The sequence below is a fragment of the Zerene cesonia genome, chromosome 15 (assembly GCF_012273895.1).
Source record: "Zerene cesonia ecotype Mississippi chromosome 15, Zerene_cesonia_1.1, whole genome shotgun sequence".
Taxonomy (NCBI): Eukaryota; Metazoa; Arthropoda; class Insecta; order Lepidoptera; family Pieridae; genus Zerene; species Zerene cesonia.
The window spans coordinates 4863758-4891134 of record NC_052116.1 but is presented as its reverse complement, the minus strand read 5'-3'; the positions used below and the strand labels follow the sequence as shown (position 1 = coordinate 4891134).

At 32.9% G+C, this 27377-nt stretch overlaps 3 protein-coding genes across 4 annotated transcripts; all 3 read left to right on the top strand.

Moving 5' to 3' along the window:
* The first annotated feature begins 574 nt into the window (after window positions 1-574).
* LOC119832542 lies at window positions 575-15749 on the top strand. The gene is made up of 7 exons (XM_038356206.1): window positions 575-808; window positions 7485-7608; window positions 9955-10130; window positions 11961-12131; window positions 13012-13109; window positions 13500-13601; window positions 14769-15749. Exons 2-7 carry the CDS (start codon window positions 7509-7511, stop codon window positions 15130-15132), a joined length of 1011 nt encoding a protein of 336 aa, XP_038212134.1. The 5' UTR covers window positions 575-808; window positions 7485-7508; the 3' UTR covers window positions 15133-15749.
* Window positions 1679-3409, top strand: LOC119832483 (dynein intermediate chain 3, ciliary-like). Its single transcript, XM_038356149.1, has one exon. The coding sequence runs from the start codon at window positions 1679-1681 to the stop codon at window positions 3407-3409; it is 1731 nt and encodes a 576-aa protein (XP_038212077.1).
* A 961-nt stretch (window positions 15750-16710) lies between the features above and the next one.
* Window positions 16711-26191, top strand: LOC119832577 (protein PHTF2). 2 transcript variants are annotated; one of them, XM_038356246.1, is made up of 15 exons: window positions 16711-16904; window positions 17200-17271; window positions 17836-17981; window positions 19376-19584; window positions 20032-20171; window positions 20402-20548; window positions 20804-21452; window positions 21806-21920; window positions 22010-22126; window positions 22339-22517; window positions 22636-22772; window positions 23060-23288; window positions 23606-23701; window positions 24019-24261; window positions 24782-26191. In XM_038356246.1, the coding sequence occupies exons 2-15, from the start codon at window positions 17252-17254 to the stop codon at window positions 24929-24931; spliced, it is 2577 nt and encodes an 858-aa protein (XP_038212174.1). In that variant the 5' UTR covers window positions 16711-16904; window positions 17200-17251; the 3' UTR covers window positions 24932-26191. The 2 variants fall into 2 exon arrangements, with proteins under 2 accessions (XP_038212174.1, XP_038212175.1); XM_038356247.1 differs by lacking the exon at window positions 21806-21920 and adding an exon at window positions 21563-21602.
* The last annotated feature ends 1186 nt before the right edge of the window (window positions 26192-27377 follow it).

Genomic DNA, 27377 nt, shown 5'->3' with positions numbered 1-27377 from the left:
TTTAAATATGAATATGAAATTGGCGGCAGTGTCAGAATTTCGTGAGCAAGAACCAAGATACAGGACAAATCTCCGAATAAACTTACAGTTGATAGAGCATTCGAGATAATCAATATAATATCGAATTTTTGTATCAGATACTTATAAAAATATCGTTTAAAATTACAGGACATATGTGTCATTTCGTTCGTTACAATAATGGACTGTTTCATTTAAATAATAACAACAGCACATTAACAGTAAGCGCCCATTGTTTTTAGTTTCCGATAAAGAACGCCTATTGTAGCATTTCTGCAATAGGTCTTCCAAGAACGTAATTCATATTCCTGTTAGCGTACATGGCAACAATTTCGCTGTGATTGACGTACGCAAGCTATTACCGCTGTCCCACATAAACCACACCATGCCTTTATCGTGCGAAATTCCTGCAACATTTTGTAACGAACAGGAACTAGTGCCCAAGACGGGCATCGTTCGAAATGGAAACAAGCACGACCGTCATAGAAAAGTAGCGTAATCATGGGCCAGCACATGAGATGAGGAGCGAACAAACCAGTCCCTAAGTTCTACCGATAAACTAAGCTGTTACTACTTACTGCCAGTCACGCGCCAGTCTTCGATGAAACGGCTGTGACGGAGTCGCACTGCGCATGCGCAACAACGCTTTATTTTCAAGTTGGAGTTTTGTTTGAAAATATTTTGAAGATTTTTTTTATTATAGTGATGCGATATGTGCTTGAAAAGAGGCTTTTGATTTTGTGAATATTATTGTGTTTTAAGTGACTTGGATTGCGTTTTAATTTCTAAAGTAAGTTTCTTGTATTTATTTGTTATTTCTTAATGTTTTTGAAAACATAGTAATATTTATTTACTGTTATACATTTATTTTGTTTCTATCGTAATGAAGAAACTTCATCTTCAGTTGGTGCATTTGAAGAATATACAATAGTGACTAAATTATTATAAAAAGAAAAATTTTCAAAGAATACGCAATATTAAATTGCCTATGTAATTCACATTGTATTGATTCTAACTTTACCAACCAATATTTACGGTATTATTTCGCCAAAGCCCTTTATCCTTGTACTAAAATCAGGACAACAATATTTTTTACATACCTAACTGACTTATAAAATATTTCTTACAATAAATATTACTTTTATTCATTTTCCTTACTAAGCTTTTTTATGTGTCTATGGAAATATAAACCTTTCGAAACCTCATTGGCGCGTATGCTAATATATTCCTAATAAGATTTCTCAATGCCTAATAATTCAAGCCACATAACAACCAAAGTATACCATTATTGCAACATTTCTTGGAATAAAAAGAACACGGAACGGTTACAGATTTTTATATATTCCTTTCATACTTAACGTATGCAGATTACATAAACTTGCTTATTTTACGTAACTTATAATCTTAACAAATCATTAACAAAATTAGTAGATGTTACATTGAGTACGTAACTCGGTGATCTACTTTTTAATTACATAATTTCTCGTTCTATACTGTACAATGTGCAATAAATTAATAGATAAAAACACCTGCGAGTATATTCGTTATTACGTCAACATCTCATGGCCTCTATGTTTTTAAATACAATAATTCAATTGTCAATAATACACGCACTTTATAAGAGAAAATATTTCTCAGCAGCATTGTATTTAATTGCAAAATGAAAAGATACATGAAATCAAACTACGAATACACAAAACTTCGTAAAAACTTCGGTAGGCAACCATTGTTCCAAGAAGTACCTGCACACTTATTAGACTCCATAAACCCTAACGTAGAGCAACAGAAACTGTATATACTTCGCAATCCTGTACACCGTACAATACAAGCAACAATGCCGCAATCTGAACACGATGCAAACACAAAACAATTGGTAATGCACGAGCAAGGCATAAATCATAGTGAAGGTGGTTGGCCCCGTGATGTCCATCTATATAATGAAGATCATCTCGCTCGTCACCGGCGTCGCGTTCAACATGAGGATGGCTATGTTAATGCAATATTAAGTTTAAGACCACAAATAGAACATTGCATTGACCAAAATAACGCAATTGACATGTACCAAACATATTTTGCTAATATGTACCAACAAGCCCCCGTCGAGAAATACAACCTACAAATAGCAAACATATTTAGAGATCCCTTTGAACGCCCGGCATCTTGTATTGTGTGGACAAATGAAACACAATCGCGGCTTGTTGCATCGTATAGCTATCAAGTATACGGCCCTGAACAAGACTCAAAAATATCAACTATTTGTTACATGTGGGATATAAATAAACAAACTGAACCGTTATATGAATTTTGTCCTGAAAATAGTTGCTGGCGCTTAACGTGCTCACCTGTTACTCCTGAAGTTTTGTTGGCTGGTCTTAACTCCGGCACCATCAATATTTTTGATATAAGGGAAGGCCGAAGCGCCGTATCCAAGAGTTCAGTTTATAATTCTCATCGTGGACCTATAAGTGGCCTACTATACGGACATTCACGTACTAATTCGGAATTTTTTTCCGGGTCTCCCGATGGTCAATGCCTGTGGTGGGATATAAGAAACATTTCAAAACCAATCGATCAACTTTACATGTCTGTTCGTCACGGTCATCATGTTTCACCGAGCTTCAGTAACGCAGAAGGCGTTAGTTGTCTCGAATTCGATAAAGGTTTACCAACAAAATTTTTAAGTGGAACTGAATCTGGGTTGGTCATTAATGCAAATCGCATGGGTAGAAGTCATTCTGAAATTTTAGCATCATATTGGTATGCACACACAGGGCCTGTGCGTGCAGTGCATCGAAGTCCCTGTACATTACGAATGTTTATAACTTGTGGAGATTGGAGTGTCCGTATTTGGAGTGAAGAAGTACGCACGGCACCTATTATAGTGACGCGTCCATATCGTTACCAAGTTACTGATGTGGCCTGGGCTCCTTTGCGATATTCCTGTTATATGGCAGTATGTGAAGGCGGTGTCTTCTATTATTGGGATATACTTAGAAAACAACGGGAGCCAGTGGCAACATTGCAAGTGTCCAAACACGGGCTCACCCGAGTAATAGCGCATCCCGAAGGAGAGTCAATTGCTGTAAGCGATAACCATGGGTCTATTTACATTTTGCATCTCTCTGAAAATATGACTACGCCTGGCAATCAAGATAAACACTTAGTTCACCAAATATACGATCGTGAAACGAGACGTGAACATATTTTAGACAATCGTGTCAAAGAAATCCGTTTGAAAATTCGTGGAGAGGACATTACATGTTTAGATCGTGAAGCAAGTATAGCTGAAGAAGACGTTCTTAAAACTACAGAAGAGGAATATTTCAAGATAGTCAATGACGAAATTAATAAAATGGACGAACTTTTTACTAAACATAATATATTAGAATAATATGTCACAACTTAAATGTAATTAGTTATTAATTTATTTACCTATTCATGGAATTATGTCATTATTAAAGCGCTTCCTGCTACAAAGAACTTTCGATTTAAAGCGATGTATTAAGAAATATGAATAAATAACTGTTGACAACAATTTAGAATAATTTATAATACTATGATCACAAAAGGCAAAATTGAGAATGCCCGCATGCAATCCCGGAATATATCCGGTTAAGGGGCATGGCCACTGATTTCTCTTACAACATAAAAACCTAACACGTGCACTTCGTAAACAATAGCATTGTTGTCATCGAAGAATCGAGGGAAATGAAACCTACTTTGACATTTTCTCGCTTAAATAGATTTCACCATTATTTATAATGTTTGCAATATAGTTTTTATTATAATATTAGAATTAGCGCAGTTATTTTAAGTCATATTTTATTTTTCGGCAAGACCTCATAACTCGCAAGTCGACCCCAATTCACAAAGGATTCAAACTTTAATAAACTAGCTTTAATTAATAAGAATATGGTTATTGCATGTCTCATTAATCAGATCTAATTCATAATTTATATTTGAGTGTTGCCCAATATCCTTCAATCGAGCACGAGCTCTTTTTTGCGTAAATATCTTCATAAATCTTGTTTTCTTGTGAAAACAATAACATTCGGCTCGTTCAAAGGTATGTTACTACGAGTCGTAGATTAAAATCGATCTACATGAGCTAGTACTGGTTTGTGAACAAAAGTGCGTCAACAGCAACTTTCACCGACGCAAGCGAACAGACGTAGGTTAAGAACACGGACGTACTCGTATCTTCTGTATCTATTTACACAGATAACATAAATTCATTCATTTCTTATTGTGGCGCCCACATAGGTGGAAAATATTATTAAGTGCCTTAACATCTCGCATCTTTTGATTTGCTACGTTGTAGTGCCTATATTATTAATTCAATCAAATAGTTATATATTATAGTGGTGTATACATTATATATATATACTTATATAGTCACAAATCATAGATTATATGCATTTAAGATATGGAGTCTCTGTGATTTGTTGAAATATTCTATTTCCATTGCTGGAATTGTTGGGTTCTCGGGAAACTACATGTTTAATTGATATGTCATTAAATAAACAATTCAATAATATTTAAGTGCAAAAATATCCTGTTGTGTATTACCCAAATGGTAACAGTGGTCCTTTATAATAAAATTACTAACATATTAAAGCAAACATGAGTCAGTCAAATTATGTAGAGACCTAATTAAATAACACTATCATATGAATGAATAATACAAAACAGACTCCAGTTGATCGCAATGATTAACATAGTTAAGCACAATTAAATTAATTCTTGTCAACGCAATCATTGTGGAATGTTGTGTTCGCTACTGGTTTCCTTATGTAGGTTAATGTCTAACACGGACATTAAGACCTAGTTTTTAAATCTATAGAAAAACCCTTAGCCCTGAGTTTGTAAATATTGAATATTTGATACATTACTTGTGGGCATAATATGAACATTCAATAATATATATTATATCTCATATTATCTCCATTATCCTAAATACAATTCCAAATACGAAAGCACAAAAATTTTATACAGAAAAGCATAAATTAAATATAATTATTTTTAGCAAAAAACTAAATCGTCTTCAAACTATTAATATTGCACCAAATTTCGGGACCACATGGGAAGTACCAAATCTCAAATAAAATAAGTAATAAAAATCGTTTCACCCCGTTAAAAGAATTGATGACCTCCTTCTTTGAAGTCAGCGGAAAATATACGAATCACATCTCGTCAATATTGTGCTATATTAACTACGTGCCCTTTGATAAGAATTTTTATAACACAGCAAATGACTGCAAGACAATACGAAACGGTTTTCTAATGCCATAATCGTGAATACCATAGCCGTAATCGTCGTATTATGTCACGAAATGTAGGTATGTCACGAGCCTGTTTCTGTTGAATAGAACGTGAATTTTTTATCATTCATATGATTCTTAATAAATGGTACTTTCAATTAAGATAGACTTGAAGTCAGGACTTATAGGTACACAGTGAATTATAAACAGAGAACAGATTATAACCACTTTAATCCCTTATTTTCAAAAATTCATGGAGATAAAATATTTAACTAGTTACGTTAGGTTGGTTTACAAACTTCATGTAAAGAATACATGTAGTTTACATATCGATAAAAATTACAATCTCAGAATTAACTGTTTTATATAATATACGTATGTATATTTTTTTCCGTTTAATAAGGATCAACACTGTAACATGTCTAGAGTCTTATGACTTATCCCAGCATAATATTATATATGCATAATTGATATGATTTTGCATTCAAATTATATGAGTTTATGTGTTATTTATTTTTTAGAAAGGTGTATAATATTACCAAAATTAAACAATATAAATTTGCTCCATAAACTCTATATTATTGAATCTTATATGCGCCCGATGTTAGTAATCAAACTCAATCCAAAAGTTTAACCATAGATTGATGTATCAACCATTTTCCTAAGAATAGCTTGTAATATAACAAATCGAAGGATTGTTTTTGTATTGACATACAGATGAGATCTATCAAAAAGCACACAATAAATTATTTATTTAAAGCGTATGTGTCTACATATATGTCTATATAGCATTTAAAACTATTATTTTTTTATAAAAAAAAGAGGGCAAACGAACTAGTGGTTCGCCCAATAGCGAACGACCACTGCCCATTTTAATTCGTGTAAAAGTTCATTACACGAATTAAAATGGGACGGAAAAAGAAGGAATAGGAAAGAAAGGGATGCGAGCCGCCGGAGCCCCCCAATCACCGAACGAAACACAGTAGCATTTAAATGCTACTATTTCACGCCGATATTCTGTGGGTGTGTGGTACCTTCCCCGGTGCGAGCTGGCCTAATTCGTGCCGACGCGTGCTCGACTCCCACTATTTATTTATTAAACATTGATAAGAGATTATGCATGCAAATTCGTTTCATATTTGCCAAGGTAACTAACAAAGCATCGAAATGTGTGGGCACGTAAAGTATTCGCTTAACCGCCATCGAATGCCAATGTCAACTAATTTGTAAACCAGTCCTTACAGTTATTCCGACGCCGGTGACGATCAGCTCTGACCCACTTTGTGTGTATTGTTATACCAACGTAATCCTCCCGGAACCTAACGTTCTGGTATTGTCATAACTGAGGACTTTTCTATAGCATTCATTTCATCATAATATGTCGTCATCGTGTTTTTGTTTACACTTGTTCTTCTGAAAAGCTTAACTGAATAACTAAAATTTACAAATTACGTTTCCTATATTGACTCAATTTTTTTTTTTTTGTTAATTTTATTTTGATTTTGGTTAGGCCCAAAAAGGAATTAAATGTTTTTTTTTTATATGGAAAGCATTTTCTTAGTAGAACCACAGATAATATAATACTATACTAGTAAATGAAGTACTTATTTGGTTTTTTAATAAATAAATGAAAATTAAATTAAAAAATTACATTAAATCTAGTAAAGTATTATGTTACCTGTGGTGAAACAAATTTATAATTGTGTATTTTAATATTTTTATAGCATACATACGTACAGCGTTTTATTTTCAATTTCAATCCCGCTTAATAATCATTTTAATTTCTTCTTACAATATTTTAGCATCAACAGCACAAAGGGCTAAAAACTCTTGACTTAATTTTTTACCTAAGAAGTCGAAGTTGCAGTGCAAACCAAATCAAATACATTTACATACATATATAAATTTTTTAACCAACGTGGACGTTCATAATTCGATATAAAGGCTTGTAAAAGTTGACATGAAGAAAAAGGCTTAAATGTTTAAAAGTTTAAGAGACCAAAAATAAAGTAGGTTCTCAATTCGATTATATATTTTTCTGCTATTATAACTCTACAACTCCGAGGATTTCCAACCGATTGACGTAATTTTATTCGTTTTTTGCGAAATATTGTTGTATGGCTTCATTTTAGAATCTGTAATATTACCTCAAACCCCAGGAACTTCGGTGATTTTTTTTTTCTTAAAAAAGATTTGTGTTTCTAGGAACGCCGACATGGGCACAATGCGATGAGCCACGTGGTGGCGGCGCTAGTGTTGTTGGTGACGGCGGGCGCGGCGCATGCGCAACTTCGGCCAGCCGATGCGCCACCAGCCCTTAATGATACAAGTAAGTTTTTTTTTATGAATAATTTTCAATCAACATCATCATCATCTGGCTCAGTCCTACTTTTTTTTCATCTACACTTCGTGTTCATAATAATTTTACATTAAATTCAGTTTTAAATTGAAACTGAAGAGTACCGCCTACCTATAACCGCTATAATGAGTAAGAAGATTATGATCGATTGTTCCTTTTAGTATTATTTATTATAGGATAGAGCATTGTAACGTATACTATAATGAGCGATGAAACTTGCTAATGATCAATATCATTCAATACACGTTGCCTTCCTCTTACATCAATAAAAACGTGAAAGAATGGTAAACAAAGAGAGAGGTACATAATAATTCTAAACAATAAAAATGCAACAATGACAATCGAAAAACGACTAAAACTAACATGCTACCTGCTTCGAAATTCTAAAAACAAGAAAAAATACAATCGAAATAATAACCTCCTCCTTGTTTAAAGTAGGTTGATAGAAAAATATAAGAGAGAAATATAGTACCTACCTATAAGCGCTAACAACTCTATGATTGAACATTATGCTTATTAGATCATAACTCTTTTCTATATATTTTGAGACCAACCAATATATACAAATAATTAAATTGTTGTAGGAACGGCTATATATAGTACCTATAGAGACAGACAAATTAATACGAATATAATATCTCACAATCATATAAATAACTCAACACAGAAATCATAATTATCTAGTGGCATAATATAATCATAAAAATGATTTCAACGTAATGATATTATATCCATTAAATTTATAAATACTCTTTATGCTATGAAGAATTCATTGCTGCAACTGTACAAAGTTGGTTTAATTAATATGGAACATATAATCAACTGGCATGCATGAAATTACGTGCTTTGTGCTGACAATAATTTTTTTCGATGTGCACATTTTATTTATTTGCACAAATGCTTATTTATCATGGCCATAATATTACGTATTATATTAGATGGCGTACCGCTACTGCTGTACCGAAAATGTTAAAGATATATTAAATTTTAAAAATATCATGCCCATAGTTACGAATTAAGACAATATGTAAAGCACTTTAAATGAACTAGGAATAAGGTTCAGTTTTGTAGTAACTTAATATTGACATCTATTATTAACCAACAAAGGACATCAAAAAATAAATAATTAATACTAAAGGGCAATACAATCCCACGATTTATGTTGGACAGACAGTAAACAGTAGTATTTCAAAGTCAAAATAGAATAACAGAGACTATTTGATTGAAATACCGTTAATTGGACACTCGCTTACTAATCGCACAGCGCTCGCTTTCCCTTTGGAAAGTATTGAAATAGAGTTGCTTGCATAATAATAATTCAACACATTATCGCACCAGAAGCTGTTTGCGATAACGGTTTGACCATTGTCTTCTATATTCGAAAAGAGTATTAATTTTGCTTTTTGAATACTATAAAGCTGTAGAGTTTGTTTGAACGCACTAATCTCAGGAGCTACTGGTCCGATTTGAAAAATTCTTTCAGTGTTAGATATCCCATTTATTGATGAAGGCTATAGGCTATATATGTACCACGGGCGAAGCAGGGGCGGACCGCTAGTAACTACACAGTACACACACACTGATATATGTAAAACGTAATGTAATAGATGTAGGAATTCATTGCAATCTCAACTTCTAAATCGAAACGAAATGAACGAAGCAACTTTGTACATTTTTAAGGATCTCGACACTTCATTCAAATCCACACTATAATCCAAACTATAATTTTATCTGAAGATTTAAACAAAATGTTATAAAGCTGTCAAAATACCGTCGTACATATTAACTTTGTACAGTTTAATATTTGGTAATATTATTCTTACAGAAATTAAATATATTCGAAATAATTAATATTAATTGGCAAGGTTATTAAGGGCGTGGGCGCGGTGAGATTTAACATTTAACAAAATCTTGGCTTAGCTTTAGAGGCGTGCTATAAGCGCTGAATACGCTATTAATACCTACCTATAGATTTAATACGAAACGGCACCTTGATTCACTGATCATTTAGATTGTTAGGCTCGCCATATTTCGGCTCCTTTGTTTCCGTTTTGAACAAAAGAAATAACTTGGTCTGTTTATTAAACAAATACTTTATCACTATATATTATTTGTTAAATTGACGTAAACTAGCATATATTTTAAATGATGTAGAATTTTATAAAATGGTATTCAGAATTCATATTATATTATTCAATTTTACTCTGTGCATTTTGCATGCAAATCTAATGTGAATGCTACAACTCAATCTCTTAAAGTTACAAAAGTATAACAGACAGACAAGCAATGACATTTTCACGTTAAAAATTATTACAGGATGCGGATCAGAATGCGTGCGATGTTCAGAAGATGGTTGTATCAAATGCGCTCGTCTACTTGTTTGGCCAGCAGGCAGTTGCACCCACGAGTGTCCCACTGGCACCAGGGAGTCTTGGGCACATGACGACCAACTGATGGGTAGAGTGTGCTACCCTGGACACCCTTATAATGAGGTCAGTGAATTTTTAAAAATTAGGTCTCATTCACATGCACACATGCTACTGGATCATAATTGAATATATCTATGTATGTATATATAAAATGAATTTTAGTGATTTGTATATTTATATCCTAATCTAAATAGGACAATAACTGTTGAAAATTCAAAAATAACAAGAGACCGTCTACCCGATTCGAGCTGGGATGAACAGCTAGTTAAAAATATAATTTTTACCAATTATTTTTACCAAATACAATTTTAACAAATTAATTATTACCAATCTTAACCGTCTTATTCTTACACATCCTACAATTCTTAAATAATTAAAAAGAAGTCTTATTTTTTATATTACACATGATATTTGAATCTGTATCAATTATCAAAACACAGAAGAATTTAAATTAAAAATGCAATTGAAGTTTAACAATAACCCAAACAAAGCTTAAAAATAATAGCCTAAAAACACTGCTCTGCGTAACTCAATTCCCATACGTTGTTCACATTTGGTAAATAATTAAACGAACCTATAAAACATGTTGTTTATAAATACACGCCGTATATGGCATAACACCTATAAAACCAGATATTTACGGAGAGGAAATAGGTCACGTTGCCTATGAGCGAACAACTCATCTGGTATAAACGACGCTTTGATTAAATGATCAATCATTTATACGATTAAAAACATTACTGACATTTTATTGTTCCTTTATATGCACAAATTGCCATCTTATACGATACTGTTTATTGTAAAACCTTCCGAATAAATCTTTATTTTTTGTTTAATTTAAATTAAAAAAGAAAGAGTCATCATAGTGTTTGCATTAACACATTATAACTATATATTTATCTGATAATTATACAAATGTATAATGTTTTATTTATATATAGTTTAGTAATTTTTTTCATAGTCACTAATGCGCCTACTCACGTATACATTTACTATTAAATAATTTAACTTCGTTTGATTAATTACATACAACAATAATATAGCTATAAATAACACATGTACATTCTCTATGGCACATGTTTAAAACTTTAAAAGGCAGATATGTTTCTTAATACACATTTATCGAGAGTAGAGTTAGTCATAAAACTTATCTCGTTGCACTTAAGATGCTAGTGGTGTAAGTACACGGTAGCTAAAAGTACTCCTTGTACAATTTATCTGGTGACGACAAAACAAAACTAACCCCGGGAGGGGGGATTGTATGAAATCGTGCGCTATTTTTAGATCAAACAAACTTCAACAACTCCTGTGTTAACAAACGTTATCTTCCGTTAACATCTAAGAAAGATAGAATGTTAAAAGCATAGAAGTTTAAAAGCTTTTTACGAAACCCACACATATGTATCCCGTGCAACTTTCACCCTTATATATTGCACGATCCTCTAAACCATTAAAACTGTGAAATAGCTGGTTGAAGTAAACCAAATACTTAAGAATGTAACTATTTACTTGTATCATGCAGAAACTAAAAATCAGGTCTTGATGTGGTTCTTATTTGTAATTTTTTAAATTGGTATGCTAATAACTCATTTTTTTTCCTGTTCCTTGTAATTGGGACATCAGTTCCAGGGAAAGAAACAACTAGGCATAGCCTAGGCATGCATATACCTAACTATAATATAATGCAGATTCAAATAAGAAATATGCACCTGAGATTTAATAACGATATTTTAATTTTTATATTTATTTATTGAGAGAAATGAAAAGTACGACATGTGTCATGGATAACACAACAACAACTACTTCGTTAGAAAATAAATCGTTTTCTTGCATGTTAAAAAATCCAGAAATACACGTGTCTAATAATTTAGTAAATATTAGCGTTTTCCGCAGATTATGATTGGCGGTGCGTGCGGTGTGGTTGCGTGCATAATTTTAGTGGCCGTTGGCGCAGTGTACGCGCGGTGTAGGAAGCACCAAGCGCACGCACACCCTCTGCCGCAGCCACATCACGATGACGATGCACAACTGAGAGAGTTTCACAAGCAGCTCGACTGTTTACGAGTAAGTATGGTTATTAAGAAGTATGAATACTTTCCGTATAGGGAAAGCGTGCAATTAAATCAAATGCTTCTTATATACTTGTGGTATTGAATTTAGAGGAAAACAGTGAAGGAATATGTCAGTTCATGAGATGTCTTGAACTACTAGATACTGCTACTAGTGCTACCTCAAAAATAATTCAGTAAAACAACCTCATGCTCTGCTCCAGAAAGACAAACTAGTTCACTCATAAGAAAAGGTGTAAAAGAAATTTCATACTTTGCGTTGCGTGAAATAACAGCTCATTATAAACAGCGAACGCGTGAAATAAACCATTATAGCAATGTAGTTAGTATAAAGCCAACACAAACAATACGATGCGACAACGTAACGCTTTCGATGTTCAACGCCCCGTTAGATCGTGAATGGGCCATGTCGCGTATAATAAGACCAGACATCGCGTCTCATACAGTTATGATATCATATCGCTTTCAATAAAAGGAAAACACTCTCTCCGCAGACCGGTTGCGATTTGCAAATGAGCCTTCCGTCGTGCATGCACATTATTTTGCGTTAATGGCCTTGTGATTGATAAGCCACGCTTTGTAATGTATTGTTGTGTTGTTAATTATTTTTGTTGAATTTTTTCGTAAGACCTTAACATTAATTATCGTTCTATTTCCAACTTACATATTTCATACATAAAAAAATTAATAATTAAAAAGTTTGTGTCCATACAAAATGGTTTTAATTAAAATCGTGAATTTATGTATATAAAATTTATTAAAATAATTTATATAGGTTAATATATTACACTCACCTACATAATCTTGGAACCTTTTTTTTTGTGGGTAACTCCAGGCTACTTTTGTGCATTTCGATATTTTTCTTACTGTTACAGCCTCATGCGTATACTTTACTAGCTATTCTAAATCACACGAGGCACCAAGTAAGGGAGCTCTATCAATTGGGCAACAACGATGCTGCAATGGCCTACAGGTATTATTTATTTATTCTTTATTGCACACTTACAAAAATATGAAACACAGATAAAATTCAAAAATCAACTTAAAACTAGTACACAAATGGCGGCCTTATGGCTAAAAGCCATCTCTGCCAGGCAGCTTTTCTACCAGGCAACCCTATTATTTATGTAAAAGCTGCTTTAAACGACTTCAAAAAAGTAGGAAGTTCTCAATCAACTGTATTTTTTAAATGTTTGTTACCTTAGAATTTTCGACTGCGTGAACCAGTTTTGACGATTTTTTTTATATCTAAAAGTTGATATTGGAACTACATGTCATGTATCGACTGTCTATTAGAATAATAAAAATTAATAAGGATTAAAAAATAAATTCTCCATACAATTTCTCTATTTATTGATTACAGTTGTGTGTTGAGTGACCTGGCGAAGCTGCTTATCCTTTTGAACAAACAGCAAGTTCCAGTTGTACCAGAGGAATGGCCAAGACTAGCCAGCTGGGCCGATCGGTAAATTAAATTTTATTATCTGTGATGTTTTTTTTCCTGTAATTATTTGATATTCCTTCATAACAAGACAGATCAGATTTCCAAATAAAAAATATTCTCATGCCTTTAGATTATCTATATCCTTTTCTTTACCTTTTCTCATTCCCTCTTACCCCTTTAAAGCAGTCAAAGCATTTGCAGAGATCTAACCTTTCCATTTTTTTATGAATCATCACAGCAAATATTGCATATCGAAATCGATAACAATTTTTTTTCTAAAGAATTCGATCTTGTGTTTTATGTAGGTATATAAACAGAAAGTAAAAACGCACTTCAGAATTAAAATATATTCTACTCTCCATCCTCAGATGTAGGTAGATAATATTTGTAAGAGCACTCAAATATAAAGCTGAGAGCTTTTAACATTTGGCTCAAACGTAATTCACGCCTATTTTTAAATATATTTAAATTTATCTCAGTAAGAATATATTTTACAAAATTGATGAAAACCTGCAAACATATGAAATAAGATTGCATAAGATGTACATATATATAGTATTTTCTTGTGTTTAATTTTACGCGAGTGTTATACACGCTCGCTGTAAAGTGTTCGAAACATCGGTTTAATAATATAATGAATAAATCGCGTTTAAAATACGTTAAAAAGTTTTTAATTTCTAAATGTATATATATATATATATATATATATATATATATATATATATATATATATATATATATATATATATATATATATATATATATATATATATATATATAATTTGATCTAATGTCATACTTTCATAAGCAATTTCTACAAATACGGTCATTTAAAAAGCCTAGCCTCTCTAGCCCTAAATAGAACTGTTTTAACTAATATTTTAAAATATTACTTTATGTTTGTTATTTATAAGTATCGTGCATGGTAATGGTTAATTAAATGTTATATTAACTTTTTTTTCAAATCGAACCAGTACTTTCTGAAATTAGTGCGTTCAAACAAACAATCTCTTCAGCTTTATAATATTAGTATAGATAAGACATAATGCTTTTGGATTAATACAACATTTAATTAGTTTCAAAAATAGTAGATTCTGAGTTTAATATATAATAGATTAACTCATGTGTGATAAATTATCTATGTGGGACTTATCTTAGTACCTTTTTATACTCGTTTTTCTTTTTCAGGATTTTAAAACGCTACAGCCGTCTCGGTATCTCTCGACAGCCGCATCAACAAGCCCAACTTGTAAACTTCCTCCCTTCCCCACCGAGCCGATCCGACTCCGACACGACTCAATCATTTTCCACTTTTAAGCCACCTTCATATTCACCTACATCGTACGATAGTCATATTTTAGATAAGGATTTAGATAACCAATGGGGTGACGCCGGTAGACCGCCGAGTTACTCACAGATTGAGAGTGAATCTATAGTTCTGTCCGATCCGTGGGAAAGGAGACCGATTGTTAGACGGGAGAGCGTCTGGCTGGAAGACGAATTGTTCGAGATGACTAGACGTCCCCAAGATGAACTGACCACAGAATTATAATGAATAAACCTAATTGTATTATTTTTTGTTTACACAGACTTTTATAAAGCCAAACATTTTTTTTTTTATATTCGTTGAGGTTTATCAGATATTAACTTAATACTATCGGTTATAACCACAAAACACAATCATCTATACTATAGTCTATGTTTATAGTTTACCGTCTACTACCTTTACAAAGATATTTTAAAAGTTACAAGTACAAACTTTACTAAGTTAGGTAATTATTTAGATAGTAATAAGCGTTTCCTTTGCGCCTAATCGTACCTAATATAGATGATGTAACTATAGCGCTTTCAATAATAATAAACCTTTAAGTAGGCACATATTGTTTATGAAACTCAATAAAAATTTATGTTATATACCTATTGCAGAATCAAAATATAATGTTCAATAAAAGTTCGTTATAGCTATGCTATCTAATATCTATAACTAAGTATGTATACTGTTACGTAATAAATCTTAGTAAAATTTCAGTATTTATCATATTCACACCTAATGATAAGCTTATTTTATTCTGTAGCATAACCAAATTACGTACCTAAAGTATTTTAATAGGACTAGTCTACTTTTTAACAATGTAAAAATATGTGTAGTTGAAAAAATGCTGGTTAAGTATTTTTAAACAATGTATCTTGTTTGATATTAAAATAAAATAAATTATTTAGTCAATTGATTTGACCCTTTGTTACATAATAAAATTATTCAAATTTCGCATTGAGTTTTATTAAAATAAAAGAGATTTGCTAAGATTTTACGCACCCTTATCACCATATTTTATATCTGTTTACAAAATCAAATATGATTGCTTTATTTACAGAATGTCCTAGGATTAAGAACGTTCTACTGCTATGAGTACGTTGACATATCAATTTTGTTAATATCAAGTTATTTTGCACGACATTATCCATACATTTTTATTATTATACATTCATCCTACCATTGATTCTGTCATAATATTTAAAGAGTTTATATAAACATATACGACATGCTTGCTGGTAGCGCGAGGCCTCTGGCCGGAATCCGAATATGCGAATCCAGCGTCGCAAAAGCGCGCTACCAGTCAAGAGGAACGACACCCTAACGAGCCCTATTCAATATTCAGGCGCCTTTATTGCCCAGTGCAAACCGCCGGGCAGCGACCTTTGGCCACCATAAGTCGCTATACCACAACGCAACTCAGCCAATACTGACACCAGCCAACCAGCGTTACCACCAGCCAGTTCTAACCGTTCTGTCAACCAGCCGGGCCAGTTAGCCATCTACAAGAATACAGGCCGTAGGGGCCGTCAAGTCTTTTAGATCCCAGACACACTCTAGGCTACTGAGCCAGCTGAAAGAGATATGATCATATTACATACTAGCACTATTAAAGCGTTTCTTCCGTCAGAAAATACGAAACGTCTGATGGCACTGGGATCTTTTGGTTACGTACCCACCTATTCCCCTACACCCTATACCACAAAATCTTGAGAGACATATAATACAAATGGCAACTCAAATATATGACTGTCAATAAATTACTTTGACGTAAGCTCTTGTCATTTGTCAGTAATTCAGATTTCAATTTTCAGTATATCTAACGTCAGTTTGATAAAAAGAGACCGTACTGTTTTATTGTTGTCTACATTTTACATCAAATATCACAATTTGAACAGTTAATCTTGCATAGAAATAATAATTAAAATTGATCGATAATAAAAACAATTTGTAAATTACCTTACAGTAACACACGTCAAAATGTTATTATAAAAATTAAATAACGAAGTAAGGTATGTATAGTATATAGTTCAGGCATATAACTGTAATACATGGTCGAATAATTGCTTTTTATAAGCAAAGACTATCTGAATGTGTTAATAAGTACATCATACTGATATTGCATCATAAGTAATGAATGTATTTTCAAAACACAGTGCTTATTGATAACATTTTTAAATAAACGGTCTTTGTTCGCCCCAAATATTTGACAGATTTAATAATATTCATTTGTTCTGGATCTTATTATACAGTTGGAAATTTACATAATTATATTCATAATTATTATAAAATAATGTTACATTTCAGATAATTACGCAAAGAAGAAATTTCATAAAATTCAGTCTGTCACTGGAACATAATGGAACAGCTTGCTGCCTGGTGAGTTTTGTTTTTACATAAATCTTAATATGTATATCAATATAAATATTTCATTTCGAAAGTTCATGATTCCCAATTAGATACAAGCAACTATTAAACAAAAATCTTTCTATAATCCTCAATAAACTGTGAATAGAAAAATCTTGATATGGGTTAAACAATTCTGCTTACTAAATAAAAATAGAATAAAATGTTTAAATACAAGAAGAAGCAGTGCCTTTAAGATTTGTTGACAGCTATATTATTTAATTTTGAATCTTAGTAAAGTCATAGGCGATTCACATTTAATATTGTCAGCTTTGTTTTTGGCATCACATGATAATGGTGTTATTTTCGTAGCCAAAATTAAGGCTTGTTCTGTAATACAAACTTCAGAAAAATCTCTACTATGCCTGATTCCTTGTACAATACAATTTCCACACTTCTCCAATTGTTTTCATATTCACATAAATCAAAAAACTTTTTATTAAGCTAGAAAGTAAAGAGTATTCAAACTTGTCAAACCAGTCTTGCCTATAGGTCAGGCAATTAACATAGATACAACAATTTTTTTATTCGCTATAGGTATCAGAAAAAAATAAGTTCGTATGATAAAGAAGAATGGGAGACTATGGTTGAACAGCTATTGATGAGAGGCACTTATCGGCGCCGCATCATAGACTCATCTTCTCATGCCCGATCCTACCTGATTGATGTAGATTTAGTTAGAGGTAAGTTTAAAGTAAATATAGTAGTAGTAGTATTAAGTGTATTAATAGTAGTTAAAAGTATTAATAGTAGTATTAAATGTATTAATATTCAAAATTTGTGTAATTAGAGGGGCCTTATTAAAAATTAAAATATGTGTAGACTTGTAAAATTATAGCATATATATTAGTTAACATACTTGCTGGAATTAGCATTTGAACCTCTTTTTTTATTTTTTATAAGTTGGTAACAAATCTTGGAGAACTCTGTATATGCTTGTAGGTAGTGATTTCACAGCAACAGATGCACTTTTATCCATTATCTTACACAAAAAAAGCTGGAACCTTCATCAAACCCAAGTGGTACCAGACTAAAAGTTGCCAATGTGCCATATTTTTCTCTGTACCAAATTCCATATGTCCAATGAGCTATACAAATGGTTATTATTATAATATTCGTAAGGCTTTAGAACTTTATCAATAAGCAGTTTTACTGGTCAGTGGTGAACGTTATATCCAAATAAACACTAATGGAGTACCAATAAAGTTATGAAATATTATTTTTATTATGAACAATTATTTACATAACTATTACTTACTTAGCTGACCGATGCCCTAATTCTAACTAGTAATGGTCCCTGAGTTTAGGCATTCTAGTTTGCTAGAACAACTTTTCACCTATGCAATCTTTACGTATATCTTTAATATCTATAGGTACACAGAGAGTCCTGTAAGGTCCTGTAAGGAAGTAGGGTGCCCCTTAGGCACATGAAACCGGAGGAGTAGAACAAATTCGATTACTATGTCGGGATCACGGGTGGCCGAGAGGCTAGGCGTTGCTACGGTTTGGCAAAAAAAGCGGGTTCGAATCCCGCCTCGTGATCAATTTTTTTCTATTCTTTCAAAATTTCTCAACTATTAGATAGTTTTCTATTTTGTAGTTTATAAGAATTTTAATACCTACTACCATGACGTACACACAATGACCAACTAGTAATACATATTAGATATATATATAACAGTTTTTGTATCAATACGCTGAGGAACTATTATTGGCTTCAAAAATGTGTTAAGTAATCCATTTATTGAGGAAAGCTATAGGCTAGATAACATCATGTAAAACGTGAGTGAAACCTCAGGGCACAACTAGTACTATAGTATAAATGGTTAGTTACCACTTATAGCTTATGAACAACTCTGCAAACTACTTAATAATTGCTAGACGACTAAGCATTTTAACTATTTTTGTTTTGCTGGATTTGTCTCTAATGTGATTAGGATAATGTCTGTTGGGATTAGGAAAATGTAAAAATATTCTTGGAAAATTATTCCTCGGAGTGAAGGCAGAGTGACCATCTAGTATATTTAGTATAAGCTAGAGAATTAATTATCATATTAAATATGATGATTTTTCATAGGTTCCTCATTTCCCAAAGCGAAGCCTACACTTGGTATGCGCCGTGTGGTATGGTTCGCGCTTGTCCGCCTCGTATTCTTGCCAGCGCTGTACCAGTGGTGGGCGCAACAAACCTCGCCAACGTGTGCAAAATTCCTATTATCCCTATGGTTCCTTCAAGTTCTCAATATAACGTTAAATTTTTTCGCACCGGCGTCCATTGATTTAGATGTAAGTAGACAACTAGTAATTAATTTTGAATAAAAGGTTAAAAACTCAAAATAAGGAACATGTACAAAATTTACATACATATTCCTAAATTATAGTTGTTTTAAATGTACAATTTCTTTCTATCCAGAAGAATTCCTAATTGAGTTTTATTGCTATTCTTCCAAAAGTAGCTTGTTCCATGAACTACAATTTATATACAACACTAGCTGCACGCGGCAAACGCTGTTCTGCCTTACTCTTATCTTTTAGGGGTATGAAAAATAGATGTTGGCCGATTCTCATAGATACCGGATAAGTACAAAAAATTTCATCAAAATCGGTCAAGCCGTTTCGGAGGAGTATGGCAACGAAAACTGTGACACGAGAATTTTATATATTAGATTTATTCTAAATTCTATAGAAATGTGTAAAATTGCATCTTTTAAGTTACGTATCCTATGTTTATAGGCCAATTGTTGGATAGTCCCAATGGTCCTCATGATTGCACTCAGCTTAGTGCACTCGCAAATTGTATGCACCACTGAAATGGAGCTGGCCAGAGTTCGACCCAGATCTAATTATAGAAGAAAACTACCACGATATTTTAGGTATATTTTATCATTTATCGACCTTTATATAAAGAAATCTACGAATAATAAAGCAAAGGCATATTGTTAAAATTCTCATAAACTTTAATGTTTATTATAACTATATAGAATATAAAAAATCTACACACATTAAAATATTTCTGTCAAAACAATAAGCATGGTGTAATTTTTAAAATTCGCTTCTATTATAAAGATATTAAATGATATTATATGAATAGATAATATTACAGAAGGACACGTTCAGATTGTGACGGCGGTAGCGGAGGTGCTTCAGCTGAAAGTGGAGCTACTTCTAGCCAAAGCAAAACTCGTATGACAAAACCAGCCAAGTTTCGCCGGCGCTTATCAAGACCAGATATAGCGGATGGTGGTTTGAGGTAATACACATTTTAATTTAATTTAAATTAATTTAAATTTTGTTATGATATAAAATGTCTATTGTCTATTCACCCGTCGTTTATTTATACCCCGTTCAGGATATGAAAAATTTATAATTACGTTGGTTTTGTACTCAGTGATAAAATATTCTAAATAGAAGATTGAAACACTTTTAAAGGATAAGTATTATATTTAATTCAAATAGATTATGTTATTTATGATATTAAACTCTCTATCAAGTTTTCATATTTCAGAAAACGAAGAAAAGATCCAACTATGGATAGTCCTCAAAGTGATAGTCTCGATGTAACCAAAGATAAATTACACAAAAATAAAGCTAAGGATTCTGACGATGAAGACTACATGGTTTGGAAAAAAACTGAAGTTCCTCCTACTGTTACTTTCACCCCACCGCTTGAAAACGCTGCAGCTAGCACATCTTACAAGCCAAATGTTTTAACAAAAAAATATTTGGAGATATTTAATGTACGACAAAATCAACAAGATGAACTTCCTAGGCCAACATTAGCGGATGGAGACGATGGTTTTGAAAGTCTAAATGGCTATAATTCGAGTGAAGGAGACAATCTCAATAAAGAAAAGGCTCCAGAAGTCAAAGGTGTGAATAAAGAAGCGAATGTAGAAAATCAGCAAATACCCCAAGTCTCTTCAACATCGAAAGATATTCGCAACGTAGTCGACAGCAATAGCGACGCAGATAAAATCGAAAAAGACGATGATATAGATGAAAAATCAAATGATCCTGATTCCGATAACGCTGTAACGACTAGCAGTCCTAACACTGGCAAACGAGTCAGTGTCCGCTTCAGGAACTCCTGGTCCACGGATAAGTTAAAAAAGTTTGCAAATGAAGATGATTATGCCCATATTGATAAACAAAAGGTAATTTAATCGAACAAATGTAGTGAATATAAATTTATTTTCAACATCCTCGGCTAATTATTTCTTTTCCTCGAATGAGCTTGCTAACATATAATTTTTTACAATAATAGGTGGTAATACCCGCTGGCAATAATCAACATGGTTTTCCAGGTAGTGTTATCTCAAAATCCATTGTGGCATGTCTTCTGGTTAATTGTTTCCCATACGAAATCCCTACTTACCTAATTATAATGTAAAACTTTTTCAGGAACCTACGGGTGTGTTCAAAAAATTAAAAAATATAGGGGATTACGTATCTGAAATTGTATTTGTGTGAAAGTAAATGTCAGAACTAATATGGGTGATTTGTTTAGAAGTTAGAAAATTACCAGACGTCGTCGTCTGACGGGGAATGCTCAGCTTCCGCGCCATCCATCGCACTGCCATCGCACCATACCATGTCTGACTGGGTTGGGCAAATCACTAACAGTAAGATTTTTCACCTGCCTTTTCTAACCACTTTCGTGTTACATGTACTGGTCACTCTTTCTAGAATAAAACAATTTGGCGGTTTTTAGGTGAAGAGAGCAGCTATGAGTCGCAATCGGAAGCCGGCCATTCCGATGTCGGCTTTCACTATACCGGAGATAGCTCATGGGATCCTTTTGCAATATTAGATCCTTCAAGTGATACAGGTATAGCTTTAAATCACGTCAATTGTAAAATTTTACTGATTTTAATTTCTAAAGTTAAACTGCATTTCATTGCATTTTTGGGATTATAGTATCGCATAGTAATCGCACAGACACATGTATACGTAATATGTATTTGTATCTTCATCTCTTTCTCTCATTCACATACCATCGATCAATTTTATCACTACACTCACACAATGTAAAAATTTAAGTGAAATGCACAATGTGGGAGCGTGGATCGACGTTGCGCGCGGAATTGTCCGCAGTGGACATTAGCTGGTACGTGGTGGCGCGCGCCGAGCGGGCTATGGCGGCCGACGGTTGTCTATGGTCCGGATTGATTATGGCCGCTTTGGTCGCTTTCAATGGACCGGTTATGAGGCTTATTCAGGTAATATTTGATACGCTTGATGTTTATTTTATATTCGTTTCCTGTTTTCCTCTTACCTATTGACACTTAGAAAAGGCTATCTTAATCTTTTATCAATATTATTTAATTTTTGTTTTAGGTTGCCATAGAGCAGGAAGGTAGTACTGAAGAAGAGTTGCAGTCAATATCGCTTATGAGCATACCCGCTGTAATTGGTAACTACACACAAGGATCTCCGCGGTGTGTTTTCAACGGTGCTTTCGGGGATGATCTTTGGTAAGTAGTTTGTGCATCAGTTACGCTGAAACTACTGAACGGATTTTGGTATATTGAGATACTTTTTATTCCGATTAAATGCTTCCGTGGAATAAAACAGGAATCTTGATATACGATATGAGCGTCTAGACGCTAATACTAGTATTTACTAGATTATATAATCTTTCTCTCCTTTTTTTAATCTTTCTCCTTCTTTATGCCTGGAAAATTCTTAATGAATTTATTTTTTCTTGACTAGATTTTTAATACGTACCCCATTACTGACGACAAAATATTTATACGTACAGGGAGGTGTCGACAAACATTCTATCCTGCGTGTTGCGATTCACTCTAAGCGGGCTAGTATTCTTTCTACTGGCGGTGTCCGAGCGCGCGTACAAGCAGCGCTTCTTGTACGCAAAGTTGTTTTCACATTTGACGTCCGCTCGGCGAGCGAGGAAATCGGAACTGCCGCACTTTAGGTTGAATACCGTTAGAAATATCAAAACTTGGCTCTCTACAAGATCTTATTTGCGGGTGAGTTGTTAGAACGTAAAGGATCTACCTATTATTATACCAAGTATCATCATCATCAGCCCATATATGTTCCCACCGCTGGGACACAGGCCTCCTATGAGGGTTCAGGCCATAATACACCACGCTGGCCAAGTGCGGGTTGGCATATGACACATGTCGTCGAACTTTTGATTCTTGGACATGCCGGTTTCCTCACGATGTTTTCCTTCACCTTTTTAAGAAGTGGTGATGTTATCCACATGTGCAGATAAATTGAAAAATCAATTACCCCACAATTTTGTATTTTTTTTGTCTCTATAACGCTATCAACGTTTTAGCGCCGCGGACCTCAGCGATCGGTAGACGTTATTGTATCAGCTGCCTTCATGATCACACTGACGCTACTGGCCTGCGTCAGTGCTCAACTTCTAAAGGTATGCTGGATAGCTGTCTCACGATGTTTCTGTCAATTATACATCATGTAATTCTCATGAGAGTCATGGAACAAAATAAGTAATAACTAAAAAAACAAGCCTGTAAATTTCAGTATGAAATGTTGCTATTATATAGAATTTATGAAATCAAAAAGATATTCTCTAGAGATAATTATAATGTTATTAAATGCGCAGATGTGTTGTAACTACCACACGAAATCTCAGTACTTACATATCTAAGTGACAACCTGGACTTACGTAAAGCATATTTTAATAAAATATTAAATACCTAACTCTTATATGTTACAATCTTCCAGGATTCTGTAACCCTAGAAAGGGGTTGGCTTCTTGAAGCGATGATCTGGAGTTGCTGTCTAGGTGTCTATCTTTTGCGTCTATTGACCCTGGGCAGCAACGTGAATAAGAAGTACCGTGGATGTCTGTCCGCCATACTTACGGAACAGATAAACCTACATCTAGCCATAGAGCAGCGACCAGAGGGCAAGGAACAACTCACTGTGGCGAATAATGTACTGAAGTTAGCTGCGGATCTTCTAAAGGTGAGTCAACTTACGTACAACTGGCTTTCCGCCCGTGTAGTTAAAGCAAATTTCCACTACAATTGTATGTTCACCTCGGCAAAAAGTAACTGGTGTCATTCTCTAGCCTTCTATGTCGAAGCATAAAAATCATTCTACTTTATTTTATAAACGCGAAAGTTTGAAATGAAAGAATGTGTTTGTAACTCTTTTACGCATACAGTTTTCTTGACATCTGCATGAAATTTAGCACAGAGATAGATTATAGTCTGCATTAACACATAGACTACATTTTAGCCGGGTACCATGCGAGTGAAGCTGCAGGTTCTATCTAGTAATATCATAAAATCACTCCGCATAAAAATCATTATATAACTAAGGATTATTAAAATTTCAAGCAAGAATAAGTAAAAGTTTCTTGTGCCCCAAGTGTTTTTCTTTCGAGTCTTTCCCAATGTCGTAATTGCTGGAATTGTAGATATTTTTTAGGTATCCATAGACATACAAATGTTTTACTTAATTTTTATCTATATTTTTCTAGGAACTGGATGCACCATTTAAAATATCAGGAATCTGTGCAAATCACTACTTGTACACGATCACAAAAGTGGTGATTCTATCTGCTTTGTCGGGCGTCTTGTCCGAAATGTTGGGTTTCAAACTAAAGTTACACAAAATAAAAATAAAATGATAACCCGCAGTCAATAAATGCAAATTTATTAGTAGTGCCACATTAGTTTAAAAATCTAAAATGTTGATAGAATCATGAAAAAAGCCAAATAAATGTATTTGGTATATAGTTTTGACGTAATTATAAAATGGACTGAGTTAGTTTTAAGGAATATAAAAAACGAATTGTTGTTAGCGCAAACAGACCAATAAATATGTTAAGAATTAGATGAATACTAAATATTTTTATTGTGCGTTAGTAGCTACGTATATTTAATTTTATTAAAATAATCTCGAATTAAGATTGTAAAATTATAATAATTTAAGGTGCATGTAGTACCAAAAAACTAATTTGAGTTTATTAAATTTAATAAGATGCTCCTTTTTAAAAGTTACAATGAAGTACATTGTCACATTTATTTACTATGCTATTTCGAATTTTCCTCTATCCCTATATTTCAACTATGTTTGTAAAAGAACAATATAGTCGTTTTTAGAAATCATTCGACAATATTTGATCAACATACTTAGCCGTTACTCAATTTTCGTCTGGAGCTGAGAATCGTACTTATAGAAAAGGCAGCTAAAAAAACCGAATATTAAAAACGCCCTATCGATGACATGTTTTCTATTCTGCATTCTTAAATCTCTGGATTTTAATGTCAAATATAATAATAGATCATATTTTTGCCTATTCCTATAGCTACAGATAGTTAAGACATTTTGCTTTACTTCACTTAATATTTTTAAATGTTGCGTTTGTTCGTTGTTCTGCTTGCGCTAACATATTAACTACTGGAAGGATTTGAATATTATTATAAAAGTGCACTTTTTACATTTCTTAGAATGTACAATAAGTTTTGTAGGAACATACACCAATGCAATTTTGTAATGTACGGTAACTTCTTTAAGTAGATTTGTTTGATCTCATATAAAATCTTAATAAATCTCATTTTGTGGATGAAACCTTTCATATTAACTGTTTAATTAATATAAAATACATTGCTACTTCTTTTGGGTGCTATTTTATCAACTGGGAGCTTTTAATGAATTAGGTTAATAGATTGAAAATTTAAAGATGTGTGTAGATCATGGTAAATAGTCACCAGTCTGCCCCCATTCACAATTATTTTATAATAGAAATTTAATATTGTTAGTAACTTCTCGTCTCTTAGCGCTTTTGTATTATTTCTATGTTAATCACTTTTGCCATAATAGCGTAGCGCTACCTAAATAAGTATGTAATTACGTGTAATTAGCATAAAATGCTATAAAATTTAGTATAATAAATATCATTGAAAAATATTGCATGTTTTTTTTATTATGTTCCTTTCGTTTTGTTATAAAAGATGGTTTAAATTCAATTTTGCAGCAATATTAACTATATCAGCTAAATTATTTGATTTGGTAAAAGTACAAACGCGCCATTAAGCGTACATTGCATTTAAATTTTCATATGTCAACGTTTGTTTTCAGTTAAATTATGAGAGTGCAAGAGTGATTCAGGGGAGCGGTGGCCGATTTATAATTTATGTTAGATCAATTTAAAATTTACTGAATTAAAATTTTATCTTCTAATGTTCAATGCATAGATTTTTTTAAGGACGCTTAATCAAAACAGGACTTTAACTCCCACCAATAAATTACCTACGCGGACTGGACGTTTTGTTCTTACAAGGGTATTTTTTATGAGTCAGGTCTCGAAACGGCGCACCTCGCCGATCCGCGTAGACGATTTTTTTTTATTCTCTAAAATTTTTCAAAGATTAATGAAACTCAACATTAAATTTTATTAAAGATTCCAAATAAAACATGTACAATTTTAAAAACATTTTATTTTAACACAAAATATGATAAAATAATATTAACAGTACATAATAAACTGGATTACATTTTGGATGCTCTGGTGTAACAAAATCAGAATTGTCGAAATCTTAGACCAAGCGAATAGTTGAAGAAACCATTAAAGAGCAAATACAAGAATTGGAAAAACTTACATTAAGACTTAGGGAATCAAGTATTCTTACTAAACCTAGATTTTATTTATTGAAATTCTTTGCAATCACTACCTTCAATATTACAGATATAGTAATATTAATTATTAATTATCATACACAGTTCAGTGCAAAAATGTACAAGTCTCAATGAACTCATTATCACTAGAACTCAAAACCTAAGCATAACGTCGACTATTAGCAATTTATATGTGTCACAATATCGGCTAAGTCTTTTGAGCTATTAACATTAAACACATTTTATTTATTTGCCACAATTTATCCGCTGTTTACGAAATGTGGAATTAAGGATTGTTTTATATAAAGCGTTTCATAAATTTAATTCAATATTATTTAATTATTGTATGTATTACGTTGGATAAAGACAGTTGTGGCAAACAAAGAAAAGGCATACATATATAATATTCAATGTTAAATTCCTTATGGCTACATAATATTACTTACTATTCATAC

Excerpts from the sequence above, each read along its gene's own strand:
- LOC119832483 (XM_038356149.1), top strand. The coding sequence starts at position 1,679 with ATGAAAAGATACATGAAATCAAACTACGAATACACAAAACTTCGTAAA.
- LOC119832542 (XM_038356206.1), top strand. The coding sequence starts at position 7,509 with ATGAGCCACGTGGTGGCGGCGCTAGTGTTGTTGGTGACGGCGGGCGCG. Across the intron at positions 10,131-11,960 it reads CTGGACACCCTTATAATGAG|ATTATGATTGGCGGTGCGTG; the intron begins GTCAGTGAATTT and ends CGTTTTCCGCAG. Across the intron at positions 12,132-13,011 it reads AGCAGCTCGACTGTTTACGA|CCTCATGCGTATACTTTACT; the intron begins GTAAGTATGGTT and ends TTACTGTTACAG.
- LOC119832577 (XM_038356246.1), top strand. The coding sequence starts at position 17,252 with ATGGAACAGCTTGCTGCCTG. Across the intron at positions 17,272-17,835 it reads ATGGAACAGCTTGCTGCCTG|GTATCAGAAAAAAATAAGTT; the intron begins GTGAGTTTTGTT and ends TATTCGCTATAG. Across the intron at positions 24,262-24,781 it reads TAGCTGCGGATCTTCTAAAG|GAACTGGATGCACCATTTAA; the intron begins GTGAGTCAACTT and ends ATATTTTTCTAG.